This window comes from Fonsecaea erecta, assembly GCF_001651985.1.
Source record: "Fonsecaea erecta strain CBS 125763 chromosome Unknown Scaff12, whole genome shotgun sequence".
NCBI classification, from domain to species: domain Eukaryota; kingdom Fungi; phylum Ascomycota; class Eurotiomycetes; order Chaetothyriales; family Herpotrichiellaceae; genus Fonsecaea; species Fonsecaea erecta.
Window position 1 is genome coordinate 839256 of NW_017387255.1, and position 24138 is coordinate 863393.

Genomic DNA, 24138 nt, shown 5'->3' on the forward strand with positions numbered 1-24138 from the left:
TGGTCACACAATGAGGGTAATGTTAAGAGGTGAATATCGGAGGTGATGTTGGATAATTTCGCCGCAATGCGGCAACACTGCGACTTTCTCTGGAAGGTTGGCCGGATCCTCCTCCTCATCATCATCATCACACCGCGAGGCACAGTTATTGATATGTAAGTGTGTCTATCATCTACTTACTCGGTTGACCACAGCAGGGTTTGTCTTCTTGTACATATCCAGAATCTGCATTTCTTACGATGGACCTGTGAATTTGCCCTGCCTTGTACCAAGGCTTTCTTGTTCCCGGTGAACAGCAACCGGCAGCCGACACCTGGGCTTGGTATTGTGATGGCTTTCGACAAGTTCTTCCATAAAGCCTTCTGGGCTCTGGCTGGATGTGGATTGATCTATGCATTGGCTTTGGGTTCTTTGACGTTCCCGGTTGTCCAGCGCAATGCCACATACGTCCACAATATCAATCCCACTTACTTCCAAGATCTGAACAATACTGAGCAGTTTGGCTTCCTCCACCATCAAATCCAGCCCTTTACAGTTGTCACTCCAGACAATGTGACTCTATTTGCCTGGCACATTCTGCCGACCCATCTGTACTACAAGCATGAGGAAGCCTTGACCAAGCAAACAGACTTTGGCCTGAAGCCTTTTGAGATTGCTTCCAAAAGCATCGGCCTTCAACTCCTTCTCAATGACCCTAAAGCCAAGATCATAGTAGCTTTCCATGGAAACGCTGGCCATCTCGCCTCCAATTACCGTCCTTCCGCATATCAGCAGATCCTAGGTGTGTCGACTCCAGAGAAACCTGTCCATGTTATCGCTTTCGACTACCGCGGATTCGGTCTGAGCACTGGTAGTCCCACAGAGCAGGGTGTGATTGAAGACGCAGTATCTTTGTTGTCGGCTCTCACCGGAGAGTCCAACGACGGCAAGCGTCGACGCAACGAAGGACACCAGTATGTGGACCCGGCCCAGGTAGTCTTGGTGGGACAGTCCATGGGCACGTTTATTTCAACAGCGTTTTATCACGAGTGGGTGGCAAAACTCGGCAGAGCACCATTCAAAGGTTTGGTGCTAATCGCCAGCTTCACTTCATTGCCCAACTTGCTCGAGACTTACTCGTTCAAGGGCCTTACTCCTCCAATTCTGTCCCCCTTGATGGCATATCCTCGACTGCAAGAATGGTTGCGCTCCCAAATTCAAGACAAATGGGACGCGAGCTCTAGGTTGGTGGAATTGGCAAAGACGCCGGAGATCCAACTCAACCTTGTTATGCTACATGCTCGCAACGACTACGAAATCCCGTGGCGAGAGGGGTGGGCCAACTGGGATTTTTTGTTAGAGGCTGCAACTGATGGGAAGGTCGATTTCCCTCGCAACTTTGATCGAGAAGAATGGAAGAGTGTAGATGGCAGAAAACATCTGCGCTGGGAAAGAGTTCGGCATGGAGGACATAACAGAATCCAAACAAGCGAACAGGTCCGACTGGCGATATTGCGGCTGATAGAAGGCGAATAGACGAGCTGTTAGAAGAGATGGAAGCTCAAGCCCGGGAGTCCAGCCTGGTGAGCCTGAGGTGGCCGTGCTGCTGACAGGGGTTAAGCGGGCGGAGGATGTTGAGCTGCCCTGGAGATCTTCTTGTTGACGCCCACAAGGGGTCCACGGTCAGATTCAGGATTTGGATGACGCGAGATACGAGGTCCTTTGGCCTGTTCTCTTCTCCCTTGAGCGGCATTGAATGTGACAGCCTGATATTGGTGTGAAGAGGAATGGGAGGCATGGACTTGGAAGCGTTTGTGTTGTGACCACATAGAGATCTTTGGTGTAACAAAGAGACATTGTAATTTGCCTCGCAGTTCAATATAGAGCACAAAACCACCCAGTACTTTACTGGCTACCTCGTACTGATATTTGGGCTGCTAACAATTAAATCCTCAAATTCCATTGTCTGCAACTAGACCCCCTGGGCAGTCGGCCGCTCAGCCGATACCCACCCTGCCACCTCCCGTCACGCCTACCACTGTTACAGGAATGGCACGGACTGGGGGGCTTGGATGATGGCACCACTGCTGGCTGAGACTATTGACTGAGTTTTGAGGGGGAATTGCTACATCCAGTTAAATGACTTTTGAGACGGTTGTTCTAGCCAAGTGGCCGGCCACCATCCAGAATCTTTTGCCGACTCGGCGATCCGCTATTGCGGCCTCTCTGTACCAAGCAAGAGCACTCACTCACTCACTCAGTGCACTCCTTCGTCCGCAGTCCCAACATTCACCCATCAGGCACCAAGCTAACCACGACTTTGCCTGGGCCATTGCCGCCTCGCTCTTTGGATGGTGTTGCGGCTGCAATGATCCCGTCGCCTCCTGCGCGCAGGAAGCTGCGATAGTCCCTCCAGTGCGCCTGCGCTCTATGGGCAGGTGACTGAATGTCGACTTCTACACCTCCGAATGGCCGAGCTGCCAGCGACCATGTCGAAGCCGGACCTGAGCTTCCGGATCCTGCTCACCTGTCGCTGCCTACTTTCCACTCCGTCCGCGACTCTTCCAACGAACGAGAGGGTCGAGGTGCAAGGACAGAGTCGAGTGCTTCAGGTTCTGCCGGTCGTCGAAGTAGGAGTCGCAACCCCGACTCTCAGTCTTCCCGATTGTTAGAACACCTTTCCTTTGTTGGCAGCAATACTCGAAGCGACGGAGACTCCAAGAGCAAAGAGAAGGAGAAGGAGAAGGAAAAGGAAAAGACAAAGGAGAACGATGCTCCCCTACACAACGTCTCTCGACGTTCTGGTGGCTTTCTTCTCGAGCCCGTCTCAAACTCCAAGCGGCTGTCTCGCGGGTCGCCCGCCCCTCCTGCTCGAAAAGATTCTGAAGGGATACGGAACAGCGGTGACTCTGAGTTGACGCTTGTGAAGAGAAGACACAAACCAAATGGCCACTCCAGCTCATCGTTCAAAAGTTCTCCGTTGGCGAGCGAGGTCAAACAGGATTCCGCCACACATGGCTATCCCAGCTCGGATCAGCTTGTTCCTGGCACCGACGTTCGACGGTCGCTGTCTTCCTCGCACAATGGCTCTCAGTTTGCGGGCGTTCCGGCATCGACTTCACGTCACGTCGAAATGCAGACAACGCCCGGTGCCAAGGTCGGCTTTGATAATGATCCTGCACATATCGTCAATATGGCTTTGAGTCTAAGTGAAGGTCGACGGCGTCTCGCTTCGGGAAGGAGATATGTCTCGACCGAACAGGGAGAGCGCCGCGTCGTTTCCACGGCTTCAACCGTAAATCCAAGCAACACCGTCCGGAGACGAAGCATCGCCCCCTTTCTGGCGACAAATCGCAAGTCATCGCAGAGTGGCTCTCCTAAACGTAACGCTTCGACTAAACACCGGGACTCGAACGGACCAACGACGCCTCCGTCTGTCGACGTAGCTACTACTGCAGACGCCCTCAATCTTGACGTCGATCCTGTTTTCGTGGCTCAACTCTCGCCGGCGACCGCAGCCCGGGTCGAGAAAGCAAAGGTTTATTTTGAACTCGCCCACGAGCATCGACGCCTGCTCCCGCATCTTCCCCCAATACGAAAGCCGGGTACTCAGGTTCGATCTACAGGGCCAGAAGCAATGCAAAAGGCATACAACCCTTTACAATATGTCCGAAATCGTAAGCTCCGCATCTGGGAAAAGACACCGATCAATAGCGAGGCAGAGGGATGGTATGATGTTCAGAAGGTCAGAGCATGGGTTGATGCCGTGTCTTTAAGCCACCCAGAAACCCAGCATGATCCTCTGGAGTGTGTCCGTTTACCTCCACTAGACCTGCGGAGTGCGGATAATGATCACGAAGATACAGACGACTCGCCAGATGAGCCAAAGAGCGCAGTGCTACCCCGAGTGCCAGACCAACTTCATCCCAAGCCCACCCGTCCACGATCTGACTGGGTCACTCATCCAGCTGACATGATAGCTGATGCATATTGGTTGGAACAAGGCTTGAACAAGACCAAGATCCAAGACCGAGACAACAATCTGATTTATCCACCACATACTCATTTCACATTCTCGGGTTGGCGCAACCAAACACCTGTCAATATCCCAAGCGGGTTGCAGCAAGCCTCTCCAGTTCCCGAAGCCCATGATGACTCATTCGAAGAAACCCCTTCATCAGCTCTGCCTGAACTGCCGACATTTAAGTCGGCTCATCATGCACAGAAGACTAGGCGCCATAGCCGCCGCAGAGATATCATCAGAGACTCTGTTCACGGCAAGAGTGGCAGCAGCTCCAGGGAACGCTCTCGAATACGCAAGAAGCTGTTTCACGACAGCAGCGATTCAGACTATTCAGCCTCGATGTCTTCCGACGGTCCAGGGATTGAACGTGGTCGTAGACGAATTCGGCGGAAGCGGCACGAAAGCCCTGTCCACAATAGTCTAGAGCAGCGCGGGAGTCATTCGCAGTCAAAACAGCCACCACAGGCGCTTGGGCACGGTCACGGCGACTCTAGCCAAGGTTCCTCTGCCCCGACGTCGAAAAGAGCCTCAATAGATCACACCGGACTCAATAAACTCTTCCGAGTGGACAGTTTGAAGAAGGCTACGCCCCTAACTCGATCACGAAATAGGCAGGATTCCTCTCGGCCTCAATCTGTTCAGATCCCCGTTCGATCAAGCCTTGAACATGAACATCAGCCTCGCGCATCTACAGAATATGATACTACTACCGCCCCTAATTCACCCAACGGAGTTGAATGGCCTAGTATCGCCATCAACCTTTCTCCGCCTCCGAGTAGACCGAGTTCGCCATCCAAGAAACCGTTGTCCACTATCTTGCATCCCTTTCACCGCAAATCTCACAAGGGTCAGAACCAGGTTAGCACAACGGACTTCGCACATGTTCCACCAGTGCACTCCGTCCACGAACATGAAAAGGACCAACACTTTGGCAGCCCGGATTCTCGTGGTCAGAGTCCCATGTCCAGGGACCTCAGTTCGCTGACCAAAAATCAGACGAACTCGACAGAGGTCGACGACATGGCTCCACAATCATCCATTGAACACAGACACAGTACGGCGAGCAAAGCCAGTACGCGGTCAACTACCAATGCGGGAAATGACCATTCAAGGATCCGCGCGATCTTCAAAGGGGGTCGCATTGCAGAAATTGTCGGAAATGAAGTTTCTCGCGTTGGAGACTTCATCTGGAAGCGTGACATCCCGATGATATATAAACACAGAGGCTCGGCTTCCGAAGGCAGCATTCGATCTTACGAGGGGTCAGATTCAGAGAAGGAGCAGCAGCAGCATCGCCACCACCACCAACACCATCAGCAGCAGCAGCAGCCGCAGCAACAAAACGGGACCATTCTTAAAACCCCTCCACAACCTGCACGCTCAAGGTCTTCCACCATCTCAAGTACCAAAAGCGACCAGGTCTCGCCTGTTGTCACGAAGACAAGTAACTTGGGAAATGACCGGCCCAGATATAACAATCCTAACCTGCCTAGCTTCACCTCCCCTTTTCAAAAAGATCGCGAACGTCAAGAGAAAAAGGAAGGGTTTCTGGCTCCAGATGATGCTGTTATACGGGGTGATTCCACGGATCACATCTCTCGTCTTGCTGCTCAACATCGCTCGGCCTCACATTCGCCACGACTTGCTGCGCTACCCAAGCTTGATACAGGAGCGCCCACTACGCCTAACGAGGTGAGCCGGCAGAAGAGTTACGGATTCGGCGCAGCGCTGGACCTCAGCAGATCGCGAGATGCATCCGATCAACTGAACTCTGTCATCGGTCCCGTAACTGGATTGAGCGGTCTCCGCACTGCCAAATCTACCGGCGATCTTTCGAAGATGGGCGGGTCAGAACTGGGTCAAGAAGATGGCGAACCTGCAGACGTGACATGGCGCGATATTGAACGTGCTCAGGTCCTCCTCTATACTTCAACTGTCAAGGCCCGAGAAATTGGACGTCGGGCAGAAGACTCAAGCGAGGAAATGCCACCATTTCTTCTGGAGAGCCTTACCCCGGAGAGCAAAGCCTTACATTCCGCGAATCCTTTGCGTGTCAAGAAACGGGAACGACATATTATTGCAGCACAGAACATCATGAAGACACTGGAAGGCCATTCCTCGACTTTCAATAAGAAACTACATTCATTCACCACGTCGCTCATACCTGCTCTACACAGCCAACTCCAGATCCTCGAAGATCAGGTAGAAAACAACATGACTCCGCAAGTACGATTAACAACGGATTCAGCTGGTGAGCTGAGCATGAAACTATCCACTACTAGTACACTTGCCGTCAAGGAACTCAACGACTCCATCGAAGTCGCCTTTCGCAGGAAGCGGAGGGGTCCGATCAGGTTGTTTCGCAAACTGTGGTTTGCGGGCATCGAATGGACCGTTGTTGGGTTACTTTGGCTCATCTGGGCTGTTGTTTCGGTGGTTAGATTTGCTTTGGGCATAGGTAGGTGTGTGATCAAGGGAGTGAGATGGTTGCTTTGGATCGATTGATCGGCTGGAATCTCGGAGGCCAGCCACGTCGAAATGCGCAGCCAATACCCCCTTTGGGGGCGCAAGTGGGTTTGCTGTTGATGAACTGACGAGAAGTCCGAGATGCGAGACATAAGAGCCTCCGCGCTGGTCTTTTCGTTGGATAATGTTTCCATTTCGTTGAAAATAGCGAGGCGTTGCGGGACCGGTTGCATCGTCTTTGTCTTGGTCGTGGCATCGAGAGATCTATCGGCGTCTTTGGGCTCACACAGAGACATGACTCATGAACACCATATCAATTACTTGTTAGACACTGGGACTATTTTCCTTTTCTTAGCTCTCACATGAGACAGCATTCTTCAAATTGTACATGGTTTAATCGACGGAATCGGCGGAAGCGAAAAGGAATACCATGGGCGTTTTATAGTGATTCATATTGAAACATTACAAGAGAGCCCATTCAGCTCGTTCCGTTCTTGTTTTTCCCTGAGATCCACGCGCTGAATCAATATCTCGTGAGAAGGAGAAAAGGAGAGAAGAGGTGGAGAAATGTACGTAGATAGGTATAAGAGTGCACCTCGCAAGATCCTCGTGAGTCCTTTTCTGCAATCTGATATCCAATGCTTGGCGAACGAACATCTCATTGAAAAGTGAGGCGCAAAGATTTCTCCAGGAGGTTATGCCATTGTAGATGGAAGACCTTCCTTCTACGCAACGACAACGACAACAACGACAACAACAACAGGAACGACAGGAATAGGGCCATTGCATGTCCATTCCTTGTAGCTGCGAAATACATATGTATACACAAACACGCCTCTGACTACTCGGTACTCAAGTCCTTTCTTTTCGGCCGGTCGCTCTCGCCTTTCCATGCCCTGTAAGGGACCCCTCAGGGTTCTGTCTATCATCCTTACAAGGACGTCCAATAATCAAATGATTATCCAACCCTCAAGCACTGCAACCGGGCTTCCGTCTCGATGACATCTAGCGCTTGTCTCACTTCAAGCACCTTCCTCACATCTCCCAACCAATCCCGGCTCAACACCTTCGCCCACCCTGTGAGAGAGTTCATCTCCCTCGCGGCGCCATCGAGGTCGCCTTCTTCTAACAACGTCTCTGTTCGTGTGAGGATACTCTCCACGTCGTTGCCCGTGGGTTGTCCGTGCTTTTTGAAAAGCACATTCGACAGGACTAATGAGGCGGCGTGCGACGCGATACCCGCGTTCTCCGGGAGGAGTGATGCTTTCCTGACTTCGTGCGCAACGCGACGGAAGCGGTCGATCAATTGCGGCTGAGAGGGGATGCCTTTCTGATATGAGGCGGGGTTGATGGACGCGATAGCTGCATCGACAATAGGATCACCGTCGGCGCAGAGTTTGAGAGCGGCCAGTTCGCGTACAAACGCGCGAGGTTTCGCATCCGAAGCAGCGCTTGCGTCAAGGGCCGAACGGACAGCATCCACGGCGACCTGCAGCTTCTGGGTTGCAAGGTTGGAATCGATGACGCCGTTCCAATTCGATGTGAGTTCCGTCAAATTGTCGATGTTGGTGCTAAGATCAGACAGCTTGCTTAATCTTCCTTGTCGCTCGGACTCCACCAGATCTTTGATTTGGGCCACGAAATCACGCTTCAGTTGGATTGCTTGCTCCGCGAGTTCATTCTTGAGTCGCTGCTCCGCGAGCTCGGTGCTCCGTTGGACCTCGGTCTTCACCTTCTCTTCGTATAGCTGAGCGAGACGGGCTCGTTCCGTCTCGAACTCTTCCCGATAGCGAGCGTCATCCTCTGCCTGTGCCGTCTCGATCCTCTTCAGGAGTTGTTTGGCTCCTTCCTCGAACTCTCTATGTGCTTGTGCAATTCGCTCCTCAGCCGCCTTGCGTTCTGCGTCACGCAGCGTTGTGATCTTGCTGGCGACCTGTTCGAGTGATTCTTTAGCCTTGGCCATAGGTGCAGAGTACTTGTTGGCAGCATCGGGAGAATCGGAGTTCACGACCGTGATAAGGTCATTGATGATTTTGACCAGTTCTTGTACCACGGGCTCTTCGGCGTTGGGCACTGTGACTGGAGAGATGTGTGTCACTGGTGGGATAGCAGGCGGTCGTGAATCACTCGTCGATGAACTGGAAGACGCTGCCGGACCTGGGTCATGGGATGGCGTAGCAGAAGCATCTTGCACAGCTGGTGGAGACGCGGACTCTGTCGGTTTCCCTTCTTGTTTTGCTGCTGCGCCCTTCTTTGCTGTATCTACCGAGACACTTCTCTCCTTCGGTGTTGCACCGTGAGGATCTTGTTTAGCATCTGCAGCATCCTTTGGTGTCACCGCCGGATTAGCATCCAAGGCACTCATGTGCTTGCCCTTTTGTGTGACATCGCTCCCCTTTTGTTCCGGTTCCTCGACAGGTCGCCATGAGAGCCCAGACTTCTGCGGAATCGTGGTTACCTTGGCGTCATCCGGCCTTGCGTCAGATCGAGGAGGCCTTGTGACGTTATGTCTTGCATGCGGAAATCTCTTCTGAAAAGACTTCTCTTCGAAGTATAGGACTGCATCCTCTCCAAAGGGGATGAATTCGGTGAAAAAATCGTGGAAGTTGTCGTTTCTCAATGCGTAGAAGACAGCCCCTCCGTATGACAGGGCGCTCAAGGTGATCAGGTAGAGCAGCAGGCGAAATCGAGAAAATCTCTTCCGGGGAGTTGGTGGCTTTTGGGGAGCAGGCGGCGGAGGTGGAGGAGGCTCGGCTGGACTTACAGACGAAGGAGTCGTAGGAGGAGCTGTCTGAGTCTTTCCGGGGCTCGGGGGTGCGAGCGGGACATTCTGGGGAGGAATGGTAGAGCTCGAAGGTGAAGAGGGCGTAGGAGAGGTCGTGCTGGCTGTTTGCGGAGCTGGACTTCCAGGCCCTCCGGGGCCCAAGGGAACTTCTGTCTTGACCGGAGCGGCGCTAGATTGACTGCCTGGCAAGAACGCCGGATCCGAGCTCAGGATTGAATCTTTCCTGTCTGCAAATGCCCTCCTCTATGAAACTGATGTAAGTCGCGCGAGCTCTCATAATTATCTTCGATGACTTCCAGACATACCTGAGACAAAGCAGTTTGGGCAAGTAATTGCCGGCGCACAGAGGCGCCAACAGGCCTTGCTAAACGCAGCATTCTCGACTGCGCCGCCCTGTCCGGGCCCTTTTCAAAAACGAGTGTAGAATACAAAGTTGGTGGTTGTGAAGTTTTATTGCGAAGCTCCAATTGATCTCCAAGCTCGGGTGCCGCCGCTTTTACAAATAAGGATGACAGCGAGGCACGTGACCGGCTTAGAATGCAAAGCCCCTTGATTGCAGCCTTGTGTCCTTGTATTTGATATTGACGAATGGACCGGACCTCTCATCCAAGCCTCTACCTTCTCATTTTATTTTGTTCTGTATTCTAGGGCCACAACACCGCGCTAACAGGACAACAGTAATAAGCTATCAAGGCAGTGTTGGGCCTGTAGCCTCATCTTTTGCCGGCCTTTTCAAGCTTCCTCCGCTTTTTTCGCAGTTTCTCAGCCTCTTCATCCCGTTTGTTGTTGGAGTATTGCATCTTCTCGTACAGCTTGCGCTTCTTATTACTCATCATCATCTTTTGACGTTCAATCTCCTCGTCTTTTCTTGAACGTTCGGTCTGCCGTGCCTTGATGGCCTTGGCCTTGTGGTCTGCACCATTTGAGATCGACTTGACAGGTCGTCCGGCTGCTTCCGCCTCAAGTTCTTTCTGGTGTTGAGCGTCCTCATCCAGGTCAGACTCTTCGGAAACAGCATCGTCGAAGCCACCGAAAGTATCTGCCTCGTCTTCATCTTGCTCTTCCGACTCATCATCTGAGAGCGCGACATCCATGTCACGTGCATCTACTTCATCAGCATCGTCGTCGTCCTCTTCCTCCGCCTCTTGGGCCTGAACAGGATGTTGAGTCGTCTCTTCTTGCACATCGTCATCTTGACTCTCGCCAGCACTGGCTGCATCAGCCTCGCCTTCGGGCTCTTGCTCCTCTAACGTCGCCCTTGGATCATATTGACCTCCGATGGGCTTGACCCATGGGCTCAAGTGAGGAGGCAGTGTTTCCCCAGGCGCGTACAGGTCAGTGCGCAGTAACTTACCCTCGTTGATGCAATCCCAGATCCATTGTGGTTGGATATATATTCTGCCAGGCATGATATACCCGGGCTTGACAGTCTGAAGGCTTTGGTCTTTCGAGCCTCCCCGATCCTGGACCGAGAGAAGTGGCTGCGACGGTGCAGGCCTGTCCACGATTTGATGGGTGATCCTGGGATCTCTTTCATCGTGAGTAAATGCACCTTCGCCCAGAACGGCATCCCACCCCACCCGTTTGCAGCCAAATGCTCTCAGCAAGAACTCGATGGGATGACGAGGGGCTTCGCGGGAAATAAAAAATGTGAAGTCTGAGAATAAGTGCGCTGCTTGATCACCGGTCAGGTCAGGTTGTGGGAGGGTATCACCTTCTGGTGCTGCGGGAGTAAAGGTGTCAATGGCATCGGTTTGTGCTTGCTCTTCGGCTGGCTCATCTTGCTTGTCGTCTTCTTGAGCAGGAGTTTCTTGGGCAATCTTGTCTATTTGAGCCTGCACCGCCTCTGTATTCTCAGTTTGGGCATGACCGTTGCTCAAAAGCTTTTGTTGGTCTTGTTGATCAATTCCCCCAACAATCCCACGCCCCTCAAGGGTGAAGGCCGCTAGCTCGGCTCCTCGCTCGTCCGACACCACGTCGAATTTGGGTGGGTACACGAGGCCAATAGAAGTGTAGAGCCTGTAGTTGACGAAACCTAGAAGTGTGCAATAGAATTCCACAAAGGTGCCCATGATCCTGTAATCCACATCTTGTGTTACACGCTGCACAAATTTGTAGGGCACCAGCCACATTATATCCTGGCCCTGAATTGTTGCTTGGTAGTAGATGCCTTTGATAGACAAGAAGGACTTTCGCAGAGAGTTGGTTGCAATCAGATAATGTTCGAATTCGTGACAGAGGCGTTGACAGCGCGAAATGACCTTGGCGGGCACTTCGGTGGTCGACGGAAGGTTTGCGAACAGAGACAATAGCGACAGCGCATCGTCCAGGTCTCGAAGAGCATCAACAAACGTCGGGTACCGTTCTCGCACAATGTGATCCAGTTTTATTTTGGGCATGCCATGCTTCTGCAGCCGTACCGCATCTTGCACTTCATTGCGACCGAGAGATCTCGCAATCTTCTTCTCAAGGGCTTTTTGTTCACGAAACTTGGCTAGTAATGGTTCGTGTAGGAGGTACTGGATGTCTTTGGTGTAGTAGAAGGTGGTCGAGTGGGTAGCGGATTTGCTTGCTTTCTTGATATTTCGGGGTTCGCGAGGGTAGATGCCCTTGAAAATACTGAGCCGTCGAAAATCGGGAAGGGAGATCTGCAGTTTGCGCACAGCTTGTGTTCTAGTGATATAGTTCTTCGCTTGGCCGGACTGGCCTTTCTTCTTTTGCTTCGCCATCTTGAAGTTCTGTCAGAAGGGCAATTGGTGTCGGCGCAGGTGCAAAATGCAGAGATTGAGAGACTTTGAAGGCGCACGAGGAAAAAAGTTCAAGATGTGGAGATGCAGAGCCGCGGTTTTGCCGAGATCCACATCCTAGCTGCGGCCAGTTTGTAACTAACTTCACATCAGCCTCGACCTCCTTTTCCTACTCTGACGCGCCAACAAGCCAACAGGTCAATGTGGTCGACGAGAGCGTGCATATTATAACAACAATGGTAATATCGCTGGACCGCAAGACGGTCGCGATATATGCCGGCGCGATCGTGCTGCGTCTTGTCATCTTCCTCGCCTTTCCTGATATTCCCGATCTCCTGACCACAAGGGTGGAAATATCGACACCGATTTCGAGCTTCCAGAGACTTCAAGAAGGCCTCTTTCTCTATCAACATGGATTGTCACCGTATGATGGTGGTGTATTCCACCAAGCTCCGCTGTTACTGGTCATCTTCGAGATACTGCCGCCCACGCTGGTCTTCGTTGGGCTCGATGTCCTGAATGCAGCATCCTTACAAATCATCGCAGACGAACTACGCATTCCCACATCTCGCTTTCAACCCTTGGACGGGTCCTTGATTGCCGCATCTTATCTCTTCAATCCATTCACCATCTTGTCGTGTCTTGGGAGGAGCACCAGCATCTTTACCAATGCCGCCATCATCCAAGCTGTCTTGAACGGTCAGTCGGGAAATGCAATTCGGGCGATGTTTGCCCTTGCGACTGGAACCTATCTGTCAATGTATCCGGCTTTGCTTCTTCCACCTACCCTGCTCATGATCTATAAGAGCAGTCAGTCCAAGTCTCCCACCACTCCTATCATTTCGTATGCCGCAGGACTTGCTGCCCTCCTAGCTACGACGCCGATCTTGACCAGCGAGTTCTGGGACTTCCTGGCCTCATGCTACGGCGTTCAACTAACGGTTCCCGACCTTACACCGAACGTTGGGTTGTGGTGGTACTTCTTCATCGAGATATTCGATTCCTTCCGGGACTTTTTCATTGGCGTCTTCTGGTTGCACTTGGTGGGATACGTAGGAGGCATGACTCTTCGACTTCAGAACCAACCGCTTTTTGTCATCACCAGCCTTCTGGGCCTATTTGCGATCTTCAAGCCCTACCCGAGTATCACAGATGTCTCGCTGTATCTTGGATTTCTCCCAATGTACCAACATGTGCTTCCATGTGAGTATATTCCGATAAGCCCGACATGTCTTGCTGACAATGGCAGTAACTCGATACACTTTTATAGCAGCATCGGTGCTGCTTTATTCGACCCTGTTGGGACCTGCCTTCCACTACTTGTGGATCTACGCGGGCTCTGGCAATGCCAACTTCTTCTATGCAATTACGCTGGTCTGGAGTTTGGGATTGACCATTCTTGTTGGAGACACCTTGTTCGCTGTGATGCGTGATGAATGGGAGATGGAGAGACCCGAAATGAAGGGCAAAAGCGTACGCCAGATATGAAAAGCTATCGATGGGATTATCGTTTCACTTGCTTCGAGAGAATAATGTAACTCGGTTCTTTGACGGTACCATTTCTCATCTTGCGTGGTTCTGGAGAAAAACTGTCTTCCTCATAACCCAGTTGACCATACCATGTGACAGCTCGTTTGTTTGCTCTAAAAACAGTCAACATGATTTTCGTGATGCCGACGTTCTGGCCAATGACTTCGACGATATTCATCAATTTTTTGCCCAGTCCCTTGCCCTGCCATTGAGGGGTAAAATGAATTTCGTAGATGTAGAGGACTTCGTAACCGTCCTCGTAGGTGATCATAAAAGAGATGAAGCCGGCAAGCTGCGAGGTACCATGAAATAGAATGATGTATTTCATGTCTGGCGACTTCATCTCCCTCCTCTTCTTGGAGTTTGACCACTTCTTTTCCGAGTTTTGGTAGTCCCGAGCACTGGTCTCCTCGATCAGCTTTAGGCATGCATCCAACCATTGACTGGGCAAATTTGCAGAGTCCACCGGAAGTCTTGACAACTCCACACCGAGGCAAGAGATTCCCAATTCGGTCAACGATTCCTGTGGTGCATACTTCGCGAAAAAGTCGGCCCCTGAAAGGGCGTTCACTGTTTCGACCAGTTTCCCCTCCGCAATTGCCCGGTGTTGAGACTTATTGTTCGACATCTGCGGCTCATGGTGCTGCGTGTCTCCCATATTGGGTGTTGTTGCCAGTGGTGCTGATTCGTAAACAACCCTGGCTCGATGTTGGTGGTGGGTTCAGACACGTTCTCCGAAGAAATATCGTAACGTTAGAATGCTACTTGGTGCGCCGTATCTGATGCGGTGGCTTCGCAGGCGCAGACGCGAAGGAACCTCGCTGTCGCATCTCTATGCTCCACCGTACCACTATGACATCACGCGGATCTCCGCAATACACACATTTTCGCCTGTCGAGCTTCAATTCCATGAAGTAATTGTGATATACGGATTCGAGCCAGTGAAAAAACCTTCAACTCCTGCCCGAAGCGGATGCCCTTGTTGAGATTCTCGATGCCACTGCGCCCATACTATTGGCCATGACTTAATTGAGGAGGTCAAGGAGGATCACACGACGAATACTAGCAGATTCTCCTCTACCTTCGCTGCTCGACAGCGCTCTTCCTCTTACCATGGCTTCCTTATATATACGCTCCCTCCTGTCCTCTTCGCGACCTCGTCTGCCTTCAACCTTCACTAGAACAACCCATCCTTCATATCGAATAGTATCTGTTGCCAAAATGCACTCCGCTCCCAAACTCAAAGACCCCTCCCTCCTCATCTCCCAAGCCTACATCAACGGCAAATTTATCGACGCTGCGTCCTCCGAGACCTTTGATGTCATTGATCCTGGTACTGGCAAGAAGATTGGGTCATGCGCAGAGCTTAACAAGGAGGATACCAACAAAGCCATCGCCGCAGCGTCAGATGCTTTCGCTTCCTTTCGCAAGACTCTCCCTCGGGAGAGAGCGACTATGCTGAGAAAGTGGTATGACCTGATGATGGAGAATGCTGATGATTTGGCTACACTGATAACCTGGGAGAATGGCAAACCCTTCAACGACGCCAAGGGCGAAGTGGTCTACGCCGCCAACTTCTTCCAATGGTTTAGCGAAGAGGCGCCTCGGATTTATGGCGATACCATCGGAGCCACTGTTCCGGGCAATAGAATTATGACTTGGAAACAGCCCGTCGGTGTCTGTGGTCTCATCACACCTTGGAACTTCCCTGCCGCGATGATCACGCGAAAGATCGGTCCTGCCCTCGCTGCTGGGTGTACGGTTGTCGCGAAAACGCCAGGCGAAACGCCGTTCACGGCCAACGCCATCGCCGAGTTGTCCCGTCGAGCAGGTGTCCCTCCAGGCGTTGTTAACATCGTTACCGCTATGAAAAACACGGCTGAAGTCGGCATGGTTCTCACCACCGACCCGCGTGTCAAAAAGGTCTCTTTTACAGGATCCACGAACGTGGGCAAGCTTCTCATGAAACAGTCCTCGTCCACACTGAAAAAGCTGTCATTCGAACTCGGCGGTAATGCCCCCTTTATCGTCTTCGACGATGTTCCCGACCTGGACGCCGCAGTGGCGGGAGCGATCGCGTGTAAATTCCGGTCCTCAGGCCAGACATGCGTGTGCGCGAACCGGATTTACGTGCAAGAAGGCATCTACGACGCCTTTGCTCAGAAATTCACCGAAAAAGTCAAAAATTTTAAAGTCGGTTATGGTTTCGACGACGGCGTGACCCACGGCCCTGTGATCCACGATCGGGCAGTCGCCAAAGTGGAATCGCATGTGCAAGACGCAACGAAGAAGGGTGGGAAAGTTCTCTGCGGCGGGAACAAACTGACCGATTTGGGATCCCACTTTTATGCCCCGACAGTTATTGCGGGTGCAACCAACGAAATGGCCATCGCCCATGAAGAGACGTTCGGCCCTGTAGCCGGGCTGTTTCCATTCAAGACAGAAAAGGAGGTTATCGCGCTGGCTAATGATACCGAGGTGGGATTGGCGGGATATTTCTACTCTCGCGACATTGGACGCGTTTACCGTGTTGCTGAAGCGTTGGAGGTGGGCATGATTGGCGTCAACACAGGGTTGATCTCCGATGGTGCCTCGCCTTTCGGTGGTGTGAAACAGAGCGGGTTTGGACGGGAAGGCAGCAAGTACGGTGTTGACGAGTATGTTGTCATCAAGAGCGTGACCGTCGGAGGTATCAGCAATGATTTGCAGGAGTGAAGGGAGGATGATAACTTGATGCTGCCAGATACCCAAATGGGCGCCTCATTCGGCTTGTACAACAGCAAAAAGAGGAGGCGAAACGGGAAGGATACCGGGATTTCATCCTAATCCACAGCTGCGAAAGGGGATGGCTGTTGATGCAAAAGTCCTTTCTCGAACTTGTAGAAAAGTGCCCTTGTAGCCATCCACTCTCCCGCTCTTGACATACAACGGTATATGCCGCGAATACGGTATAATCCATAGCTCTGTATTCCTCTGGATCTCCGCCTGACCCAGAAGCAACGGAAAGCTAGCAAGCATATGGGTCGAGACCAGGGAGGGCGGGTACCATAACGCTCCGTCGGAAAGGGACACAGGGCTAATAAGAAGAGGGTATGGTTCGCCATTAGGTAGCAGGCTGTCTTCACTTCCCAAGGGGCTCTATCTATCATTAGATATGGCGGTGTACATATACTCATCCACTAAATATCAGCTGGCTTTGGTCTGACGGTTGCCTGATTGCAGTTAACCACCTGGTGTTGGACTGTGCTTTTTGGTTCTGAGATCTGCTCGCTGAATATTTCCACAACCCCACCTCCCTCCCCCTCCACTCTCATAAAGGCTGTCCAAAGCTAGCAACACAACGCTGTCAGGATCGATGGCATTGTACCATATGTGAAAAAAATTATGCCGTGATTGTTTCTTGCTATATATGATATCACGGAGAGGCAATGCATTTAAATGACCCCCAAACGGCAGCTACTGTGCAGTGTATGGTCCCATAAGAACTCACATTTTCCTTTTGCAGGGATGAGAACCTGGCCTCAGTCACTGGGGCTATTTACGACAACGCTGGTTCTTTTCGACGGGTTTGTATATATCATGGCCACAGATCCGGTCGATGTGAACAGCCTCAACAGGCAGTGAATTGATGAAATTGCAGTACGAAGGACTGTCTCAAGAGTGAAAGCTTCTGTGCGCGGCCGATATCCCAAGTGGCATTGCTGCCAAGAGATATGATCCCTAATAGGACTAGCGTCCTAAGGGATGCAGGTTGGTCCGTAACAGTGAAGAGAATTGTGTATATATTACAGCTATTACAAGGAATCTTTGTGACATTCTTAAGGACACATCCCTCACCAGCAGGGGGGATGATGAGGCGGTGATGGCTCCTTACATGTGTCGGGAGAGAATATCTAATGGCTCCCTCTGTGCCTTCGAAAGTACGCCATCAGAAGGGCAGGCCTCATGCTGTGTCGAACGATCAATTTAACGCAGCATTGTCATCTATCTCAGAACCAAGTAATTTCTGGGAGCAGTTGCGTTGGTCATCGACTTGGGTGCCTTCCTTGTTGTCAATCCGGACACGTACGCGCCCGATAATGCTGTCACTCTCCCAACCTTCCTCTGTCGAGGCAGTGACTTCTACCCTTGAGAATCTTGCTTTCAAATTCCCTTCACTCTTCTAACGATTCTGTCATTTCTCACATCACTCAACCTCAAAGACTCCTTGACCTCGCTCCGTCGACTTCATCACATCTCTATTTTGCTCATGTCAACCTCTCTCTGTGCTTCCCTCCAGCGATACGCTTCCTTCATTGAGCCTCATCCTTTCTCCTGGTTAGATTATCTAGCACATTATTCATCTAACACGGCTCTTCAACTCTCCACCTAATTTGAGCACTGTCACTGCAACGTCAGCATCTGCTCTTCAACTCTCCACCTAATCTGAGCACTGTCACTGCAACGTCAGCATCTGCTATAAGTCGTGAGATCAATTGGCAGACGAAACTGAGTCAAATTCAGTTCCACCGACTATCCCTGAATCCTGCTGACTTGCATCGCTTTCCATTTCTGTTGGGATCCTGTCAGATACCCACCTCTCTCTCAAAGACCCTATACCTGAACCACGTTCCAGTCCAAGTCAAACCGGAGTCAAAATGTCGCCTCCACCAGATGAAGCATCCTCTGGAGGCTCCACGGCCGTGACGCACACCCAGCTTGAATATCCTCCTTATCGGGAACCATCGTACGAAGTGGCCGTTGTCCAAAGCACCAACATTGCCAAAATGATTGTTTCCATATTGGAACGCTCCCCACGAGATCCTCAATCCCGCCTGCTTGCAGAGGCCAAGCGATATGCAGAGTACCAGATGCCGCACGAGCGACTCATTGGCTTTATTGGGAATTCTGGCGCCGGGAAAAGCAGTACTCTCAACTCTCTTTTCGATCAGGATGGCCTTGCCAGGACTGGTGCATGCGGCTCTGCAGTGACCGCTTTCGCCACTGAATTTCGGTTTCGTCAACCAGGGCAGGGTGCCCCCTTCACATTGGACAGCACGTTGATGGTCGGACACGAGCTGGGACAATATATGGGCGATCTCCTGAGTGACTTCCGGCGCGCTTCATCGTTCGACAAAACAGAATCCGAGGAGAGCAATGAGAAAATCTATGAGAATGGTAAAGCAGCAAGTGACACCTTTGAGGCAATCCTCGGAGGAATGGACAATTTCGATAAAGAGCGGCTCAACTGCGAAGACTTAGGCGACGCCAAAAGCTATTTGAGGGAATTGTGCAGCGAATTGCAGTTTCCCGACAACATGAATCGAGAGGGCAGGTGGGTGGAAGAATCACAAGATGTAGACGGATGCGAAGATTACCAAGCACTACTCCAGGACCGTGGTCTCTGGCCCCTGGTGAAAAGTCTTTCCATCTTCGCCGATATTGCCATGCTTAGGCATGGGCTCACATCCGTTGACCTACCAGGATTTAATGATACTAACCTCGCCAGGATCAGGGCCGCAAGAAAGGCTCAGTCAAAATGCGATGATACTTGTATCATTGCGGAGATGTCTCGAGTTTGCGACGTACCCATCGTTCCACAACAATTGGAACTGCTCAGGGCCAAGGCGGAGGCCCAGAAGTCTACGACACCTGCCATAATCATATGTACCAAGTCGGCCGCAGATCTGGAAAGAAATCGGACTGTGCAGAAACTGGTCAACCCACTCAAGCTCGAGTTTGCCAAAATCCAGGTGAGAAAAGCCAGAAAGGGAGACGAGACAGCGAAGAAAAGTGCGGCGGCCGGAATGCAGGCTCTTTTCATCACTGCTCGGAATGAGAAGGTGACGAAAGATTTGCAGAAAAAATACGGCACATACGTGAAGGGTGGGGTCAAAGTATTCTGCGTTGATAACCCCATGTATTGGGATGCCACGACAGACGAAGAACGAGAGCTGAGTGGCATTCCGGCTCTCCGACAATACCTAGCGGATCTCCCGGCAGAGTCCTTATTTAAAGCAACAGATCTTTTTCTGGCTAAAAAGATTCCTGCACTTGTCTCATCCTACGGTAATTGGGTGGACAGCTGCAGAATCGACCTTGAGCTTGAAGACCGTCCACAGCTTCCCGAAGCACGTAAGCTGCGGCAGTGTCTGGGCACACTCCGGGATTGGGCAACTAAGATGTTTGGGGTCTTCGAAGAATGTTTCGACACGCCATTGAGAGAATCCTCGGAATTGATCAGCGCAGCCTGTCTCAAAGTCTCCCAGGACTGGGAAAAATGGCCCTCTGGCTCAGTAAACTTGTGCTTCAGGAATGATGGAATCTCTACGGGAGGGATAATGGGCTCCAGGAATTGGAACAACGAACTGGGTCTAATCTTCAACGAGCTGGTTATGGGACAAAGCTGGCACCACTTTGAAGTCGCAACTGATTCGCTTCTAAACGAATTCGGGAACATCATTGCATTCTTTGAGGTGTACGCAAAGCAATGTTCTGATTTACAGGCCCCTGCCAATTTCCAGAACTCACTTACCGCAAGGCTGGACGTTTTGAAAAGCACGTTTGAAACAGAAAAAAAACGATATCTCTCTGTCGTGGGAAAGATAAGATTCCATGCAAATGGAGGGCACCAGGACTCTTATATTATGGATTGTATGCTTGACACGTATCAGGACGCTCGAAGAGTTTCAGGTACTGTCTCTTCCCAAACTCTTCCGATTACTGAGAACTAACCACGGATAGGTTCCGGCTCAGTGAGGAAACGCCTTACGATTCTGCAAAGCCGGGTCGGTAGTGGGCAATTTGTCGATGCTTTCAGGACTCACCTCTTCGACGAGTTTCGAGGCGCCGTCGACAATGTGTTAGGCAAGCTCAAGATAGCATTGGAAAGAGAAATCGAGGCCGTCGAATCTGATCTGGAAGCTATTCAGCCCTCAATCGAAAATCAGAAGTTGTTCAAGGTCGATCCAGATTACGGAGAAGTGTGCGAGTTTGTTCTGACGAAAGTGATCAAGCAGCTAGAGGAGGTGGATGACTTGGCTGAAACTGCACGAGCAATGGCTAGGGAGCGCTATGGCTGAGGATCGCACATCGAGACTCGAGAGAGGGGTGCTACCAGAGGCAGGGCGTTCGATACATATTCCGCCCAGTCACTGAGCTTTACTATCAAACTCATTGTCACCCAGAGCTGTGGAATATGAGCTATGATGAAATGGAAATCTGACAACGCGTCGAGCAGGCTGTTGCATTTGGCTCAGAGGATGAAGCTACTTTAGTGCAAGAAGCGAGCTTGCTCAGTCGCCAAGTACTTAGAAAGACCCAAGTGAGGTTCACAATGAAAAAATGCACCAACTTGTTTTATATTCTGCGTTGCTGTTCCATTTTACGTAGTCAGCACCGAACACTCAGCACCTATCTTGACTCCCGACAACGGTATGAGTTCCTTTCCCGACCAGCCCACTCCAGCCCGTTAATATCCTGGTCGACCAGAACCCTTCGTCAGGAAAAGAGGTCCTCAGTGGAAACGTATGCGACTTGAAGTCAATTCCACGTGGAAATCGTGAACATGGTCGGTGCGAGCGCAGAGCACGTACGAAGCCATCACTGGCAAGGAGTAAGTCACCCAGTCAGTAGTGGACTGCAGAAAATTGAGCAGAGTCTCGTGTTCTCCTGGATTTTGTTTTCCTTTCCAATCCATCATAGCGATTCCCTTGCTCACATGATCGTTCGACTGGGAGATGTACATAGTAGCCGCAGTCTTCATTACGCCTTCAGCTCTCCGGATCCTCTCTATGAGATACGGCAACGCCTCTTTGACTCGCTCGCACGCGTTTATGTTTTATGTCGAGAGTAATCCTGCCCTGCAAGCTTCATCATACCTCGTCATATTCTATTCACCCCCTTTTTACATCCGAAAATTGCAGCGAGGCATTTTTCAATATCTCCACCATGGACTTGTTGTTCTTTCTGATCGCGTACTGCAATGGAGACTCGCTGTTGACACTGGGTGTGGTCGGATTGGCACCTTTCCCGAGCAACATCGTCGCAATAGACACGTCACCTCTGTACACAGCGCGATAGAGTGGCGTCTCTCCGTTGGGATTGACGTCGTCGTCAGGACTTGCTCCGTGTCCAAGTAGTAGCGAGACCAGCTGGGTGTTTCCCAGATGAACCGCTCGATATAGACATGGTTCTCCTGTGGGACTTGTACCCCTGGGATCAGCCCCATAGCAGAGGAGCAGCGCACTGGTCGATGCATCGCCCCTGTAAACTGCCCGATACAGGGCCGGCTCACCGCTGTGGTTCTGCACATTCGCTTTGGCACCGTGAGCCAGCAGAAGTGAGGTGATTGTCGCGTTACCATTGTTGACTGCCCGATAGATGATTGGATCTGCAGCGGTGTTGACGACATTGACCTCCGCGCCAGCGCTCAGCAACAGGCCGATGATGAAGTGGTCGGAGCGTGACACCGCTTGAGAAAGGGGACTGTCTCCAGATTTGTTCGCGATGTTGACGTCCACCCCGCGGTCGAGTAGCTGGCTCACCAGCGTGCTGTTCCCGTGGGAGACGGCGAGATTGAGCGCCGTCTCTCCCTTAGCAGGGCGTTTGTTGGTGTCGGCGCCGTGCTTCAGCAGGAGTTCGATGATGGAGCTGTGACCTTTCGAAATGGCTGTGTAGACCGGGGTCTCGCCTTTGCTGTTTTCGGCATCGATGTCGACGTCCTCTCTCGCGAGCAGGAGAGCGACGATGGACGAGTGGCCCTGGCTGACGGCCACCGACAAAGGGGTCTCTCCTTTTCGATTTTTCGCTTTGGGGTTCGCTCCGTATTCGAGGAGGGTTTTGACCAGGTTTGTGCTGCCCACCGCTACAAAACGGCTGAGTGGCGTGTCTCCGTCTCTATTCCTCTGGTTCGGATCGACGCCCGCTTTCAATAACAGTTCTACGATGGAAGAATCACGCCTGTTAATTGCGAGATCCAGCATCGTGTCCTTCCCAATGGGTCTTGCGTGAGGATTGGAACCTGCCTCCAGGAGCGATGTGACGTTCTTTGTTTGCCCGCGGGAGACAGCGAGGTAGAGAGGGGTTTCCCCTGCTGAAGTCACTTCTTCAAGACCCTGCGTTGATCTCTCAATCAGCATCTTGAGAATGGTCGAACGGTCGTTCATTACCGCCATGTGTAGGGGGCTATTAGCCCCTGGCGGTCGAGCCTCGGGATCGGCATTGTTTTCTAGCAATAGTTTGACAACCGACTTGTCTCCTTGAGAGACTGCCCGGTAGAGGGCAGTCTCGCCTTTCTTGTTTCGTGCTTCGATGGACTGTGAACCGTGCTCGAGGAGAAGGCGGACTTCGGACTCTCTACCTCTGGCAACTGCTTTGAGAAGTGGAGTGTCCTCTCCTCCCCATTGCGAGGAGTCTTCGAGAAACAGAAGGATGACTTTCAAGCCTCGAGGTCCAAAAAAACCGGCGTTCCACTGTTCGACGACGGCTTCAATTCGAAACCTCCGCAGACGTGAAGGGTCTGCGGGAGGAGGAAGGCCCCCCGGCGTGGATCGCTTGGTGGGTGGAAGAGACAGCCTGTCCACCAATTCTGTGAGCTCTTCAGGCCTTGATTTTGCGTTGTCGACCGTCCTGCTGGATGAAAAATGTCGTCTTGTGGCCGTCGGGCTTGGCCTTGTTGTTTGGTTGGATCCGGACGAACCCGCCCGGTACACTGGAGGAAACAGGTGATTCACGAATGTCGTCCAGTCATATTCGTCGACCTCGCGCAGCTGGAACAGGGAGTTACGCGACGGGTATGGTGTTGTCTCTGGGCCAGTATCCGGATTGACCACAATAGTATGGACGAAGAAGTCATGGGGTCGTGGATGGCTGGGTGGACGAAGTTCAAAGTACGGCGTTGCCGAGATGAATCCCGAATGCTCAATTGCCTGACGGCGAATATTACGCAGGTCAGATTCTCGTGATGATGGGATGGTGGTGCCATGCACGCTGTGTGGCTGCGAATTGATGGGGGCAGTCAATTCGTAGACTGGGGCTGCGGTTAGTCTGACATCCGGACTGGGATCATGGACGTGATATGGTGGCGGTTCTTCATTCATTGTCGTGTCAATAAAAAGATGTTGCTGGTTCTTTGCAGAGGACCCTGGGCGAAGGTTCTTGAGATTAGCATTGAATGCCAGAGATAATATATCACATATACCAAAGCTGAACACAGCCGGGCTCAGGCCAGGCACCGATAATAATTCTAGCCGACGTCTAGGCAGCACCATTCCACCCCGAAAGTCGATCTAGAGTTTCGCCCCCAAACTAAGCGAGCGCCACAAAGGAGCAAGCTTTCGTATCTCTGTCATCGGGAACCACATCTTTTGAGCAAGTCAGCCTCTGGGAGGTGCCTGGCCACTGTGAATACCCGCCAGGTTCTGTCGAAGACTGGGATCTCACAATTGACTGGACGAACAAGACCAGGATTGGCCTTTCTGAATCCGAGGCGACGGAGACAGAAGCATTTCCGAGATTGCGCAGAATTCAGCCGATGAATTGCCCTCCGAAACGACTCTTGATGTGTTCCTAGATAATGGTTTTGGATCCCATGATGATGGCGATTTTCTTTGAAGCACCTGATTGTT

At 51.7% G+C, this 24138-nt stretch overlaps 9 protein-coding genes across 9 annotated transcripts; 5 read left to right on the top strand and 4 right to left on the bottom strand.

The window, feature by feature from the left end:
• Positions 1 to 330: 330 nt before the first annotated feature.
• Positions 331 to 1515, top strand: AYL99_10873 (hypothetical protein; the record flags this gene model as incomplete). Its single annotated transcript, XM_018842379.1, has 1 exon — positions 331 to 1515. The coding sequence occupies one exon, from the start codon at positions 331 to 333 to the stop codon at positions 1513 to 1515; it is 1185 nt and encodes a 394-aa protein (XP_018688540.1).
• Positions 1516 to 2425: 910 nt separating this feature from the next.
• Positions 2426 to 6508, top strand: AYL99_10874 (hypothetical protein; the record flags this gene model as incomplete). The annotated part of the gene is made up of 1 exon (XM_018842380.1): positions 2426 to 6508. The coding sequence occupies one exon, from the start codon at positions 2426 to 2428 to the stop codon at positions 6506 to 6508; it is 4083 nt and encodes a 1360-aa protein (XP_018688541.1).
• Positions 6509 to 7427: 919 nt separating this feature from the next.
• AYL99_10875 (hypothetical protein) lies at positions 7428 to 9631 on the bottom strand (the record flags this gene model as incomplete). The annotated part of the gene is made up of 2 exons (XM_018842381.1): positions 7428 to 9497; positions 9560 to 9631. The coding sequence occupies 2 exons, from the start codon at positions 9629 to 9631 to the stop codon at positions 7428 to 7430; spliced, it is 2142 nt and encodes a 713-aa protein (XP_018688542.1).
• A 336-nt stretch (positions 9632 to 9967) lies between these two features.
• On the bottom strand, positions 9968 to 11983 carry AYL99_10876 (hypothetical protein; the record flags this gene model as incomplete). Its single annotated transcript, XM_018842382.1, has 1 exon — positions 9968 to 11983. The coding sequence occupies one exon, from the start codon at positions 11981 to 11983 to the stop codon at positions 9968 to 9970; it is 2016 nt and encodes a 671-aa protein (XP_018688543.1).
• Positions 11984 to 12237: 254 nt separating this feature from the next.
• On the top strand, positions 12238 to 13489 carry AYL99_10877 (hypothetical protein; the record flags this gene model as incomplete). Its single annotated transcript, XM_018842383.1, has 2 exons — positions 12238 to 13204; positions 13251 to 13489. 2 exons carry the CDS (start codon positions 12238 to 12240, stop codon positions 13487 to 13489), a joined length of 1206 nt encoding a protein of 401 aa, XP_018688544.1.
• Positions 13490 to 13564: 75 nt separating this feature from the next.
• Positions 13565 to 14189, bottom strand: AYL99_10878 (hypothetical protein; the record flags this gene model as incomplete). Its single annotated transcript, XM_018842384.1, has 2 exons — positions 13565 to 13568; positions 13660 to 14189. 2 exons carry the CDS (start codon positions 14187 to 14189, stop codon positions 13565 to 13567), a joined length of 534 nt encoding a protein of 177 aa, XP_018688545.1.
• Positions 14190 to 14752: 563 nt separating this feature from the next.
• Positions 14753 to 16246, top strand: AYL99_10879 (succinate-semialdehyde dehydrogenase; the record flags this gene model as incomplete). Its single annotated transcript, XM_018842385.1, has 1 exon — positions 14753 to 16246. One exon carries the CDS (start codon positions 14753 to 14755, stop codon positions 16244 to 16246), a length of 1494 nt encoding a protein of 497 aa, XP_018688546.1.
• Positions 16247 to 18168: 1922 nt separating this feature from the next.
• AYL99_10880 (hypothetical protein) lies at positions 18169 to 20592 on the top strand (the record flags this gene model as incomplete). Its single annotated transcript, XM_018842386.1, has 2 exons — positions 18169 to 20203; positions 20255 to 20592. The coding sequence occupies 2 exons, from the start codon at positions 18169 to 18171 to the stop codon at positions 20590 to 20592; spliced, it is 2373 nt and encodes a 790-aa protein (XP_018688547.1).
• Positions 20593 to 21405: 813 nt separating this feature from the next.
• Positions 21406 to 23610, bottom strand: AYL99_10881 (hypothetical protein; the record flags this gene model as incomplete). Its single annotated transcript, XM_018842387.1, has 1 exon — positions 21406 to 23610. The coding sequence occupies one exon, from the start codon at positions 23608 to 23610 to the stop codon at positions 21406 to 21408; it is 2205 nt and encodes a 734-aa protein (XP_018688548.1).
• Between the last annotated feature and the right edge of the window lie 528 nt (positions 23611 to 24138).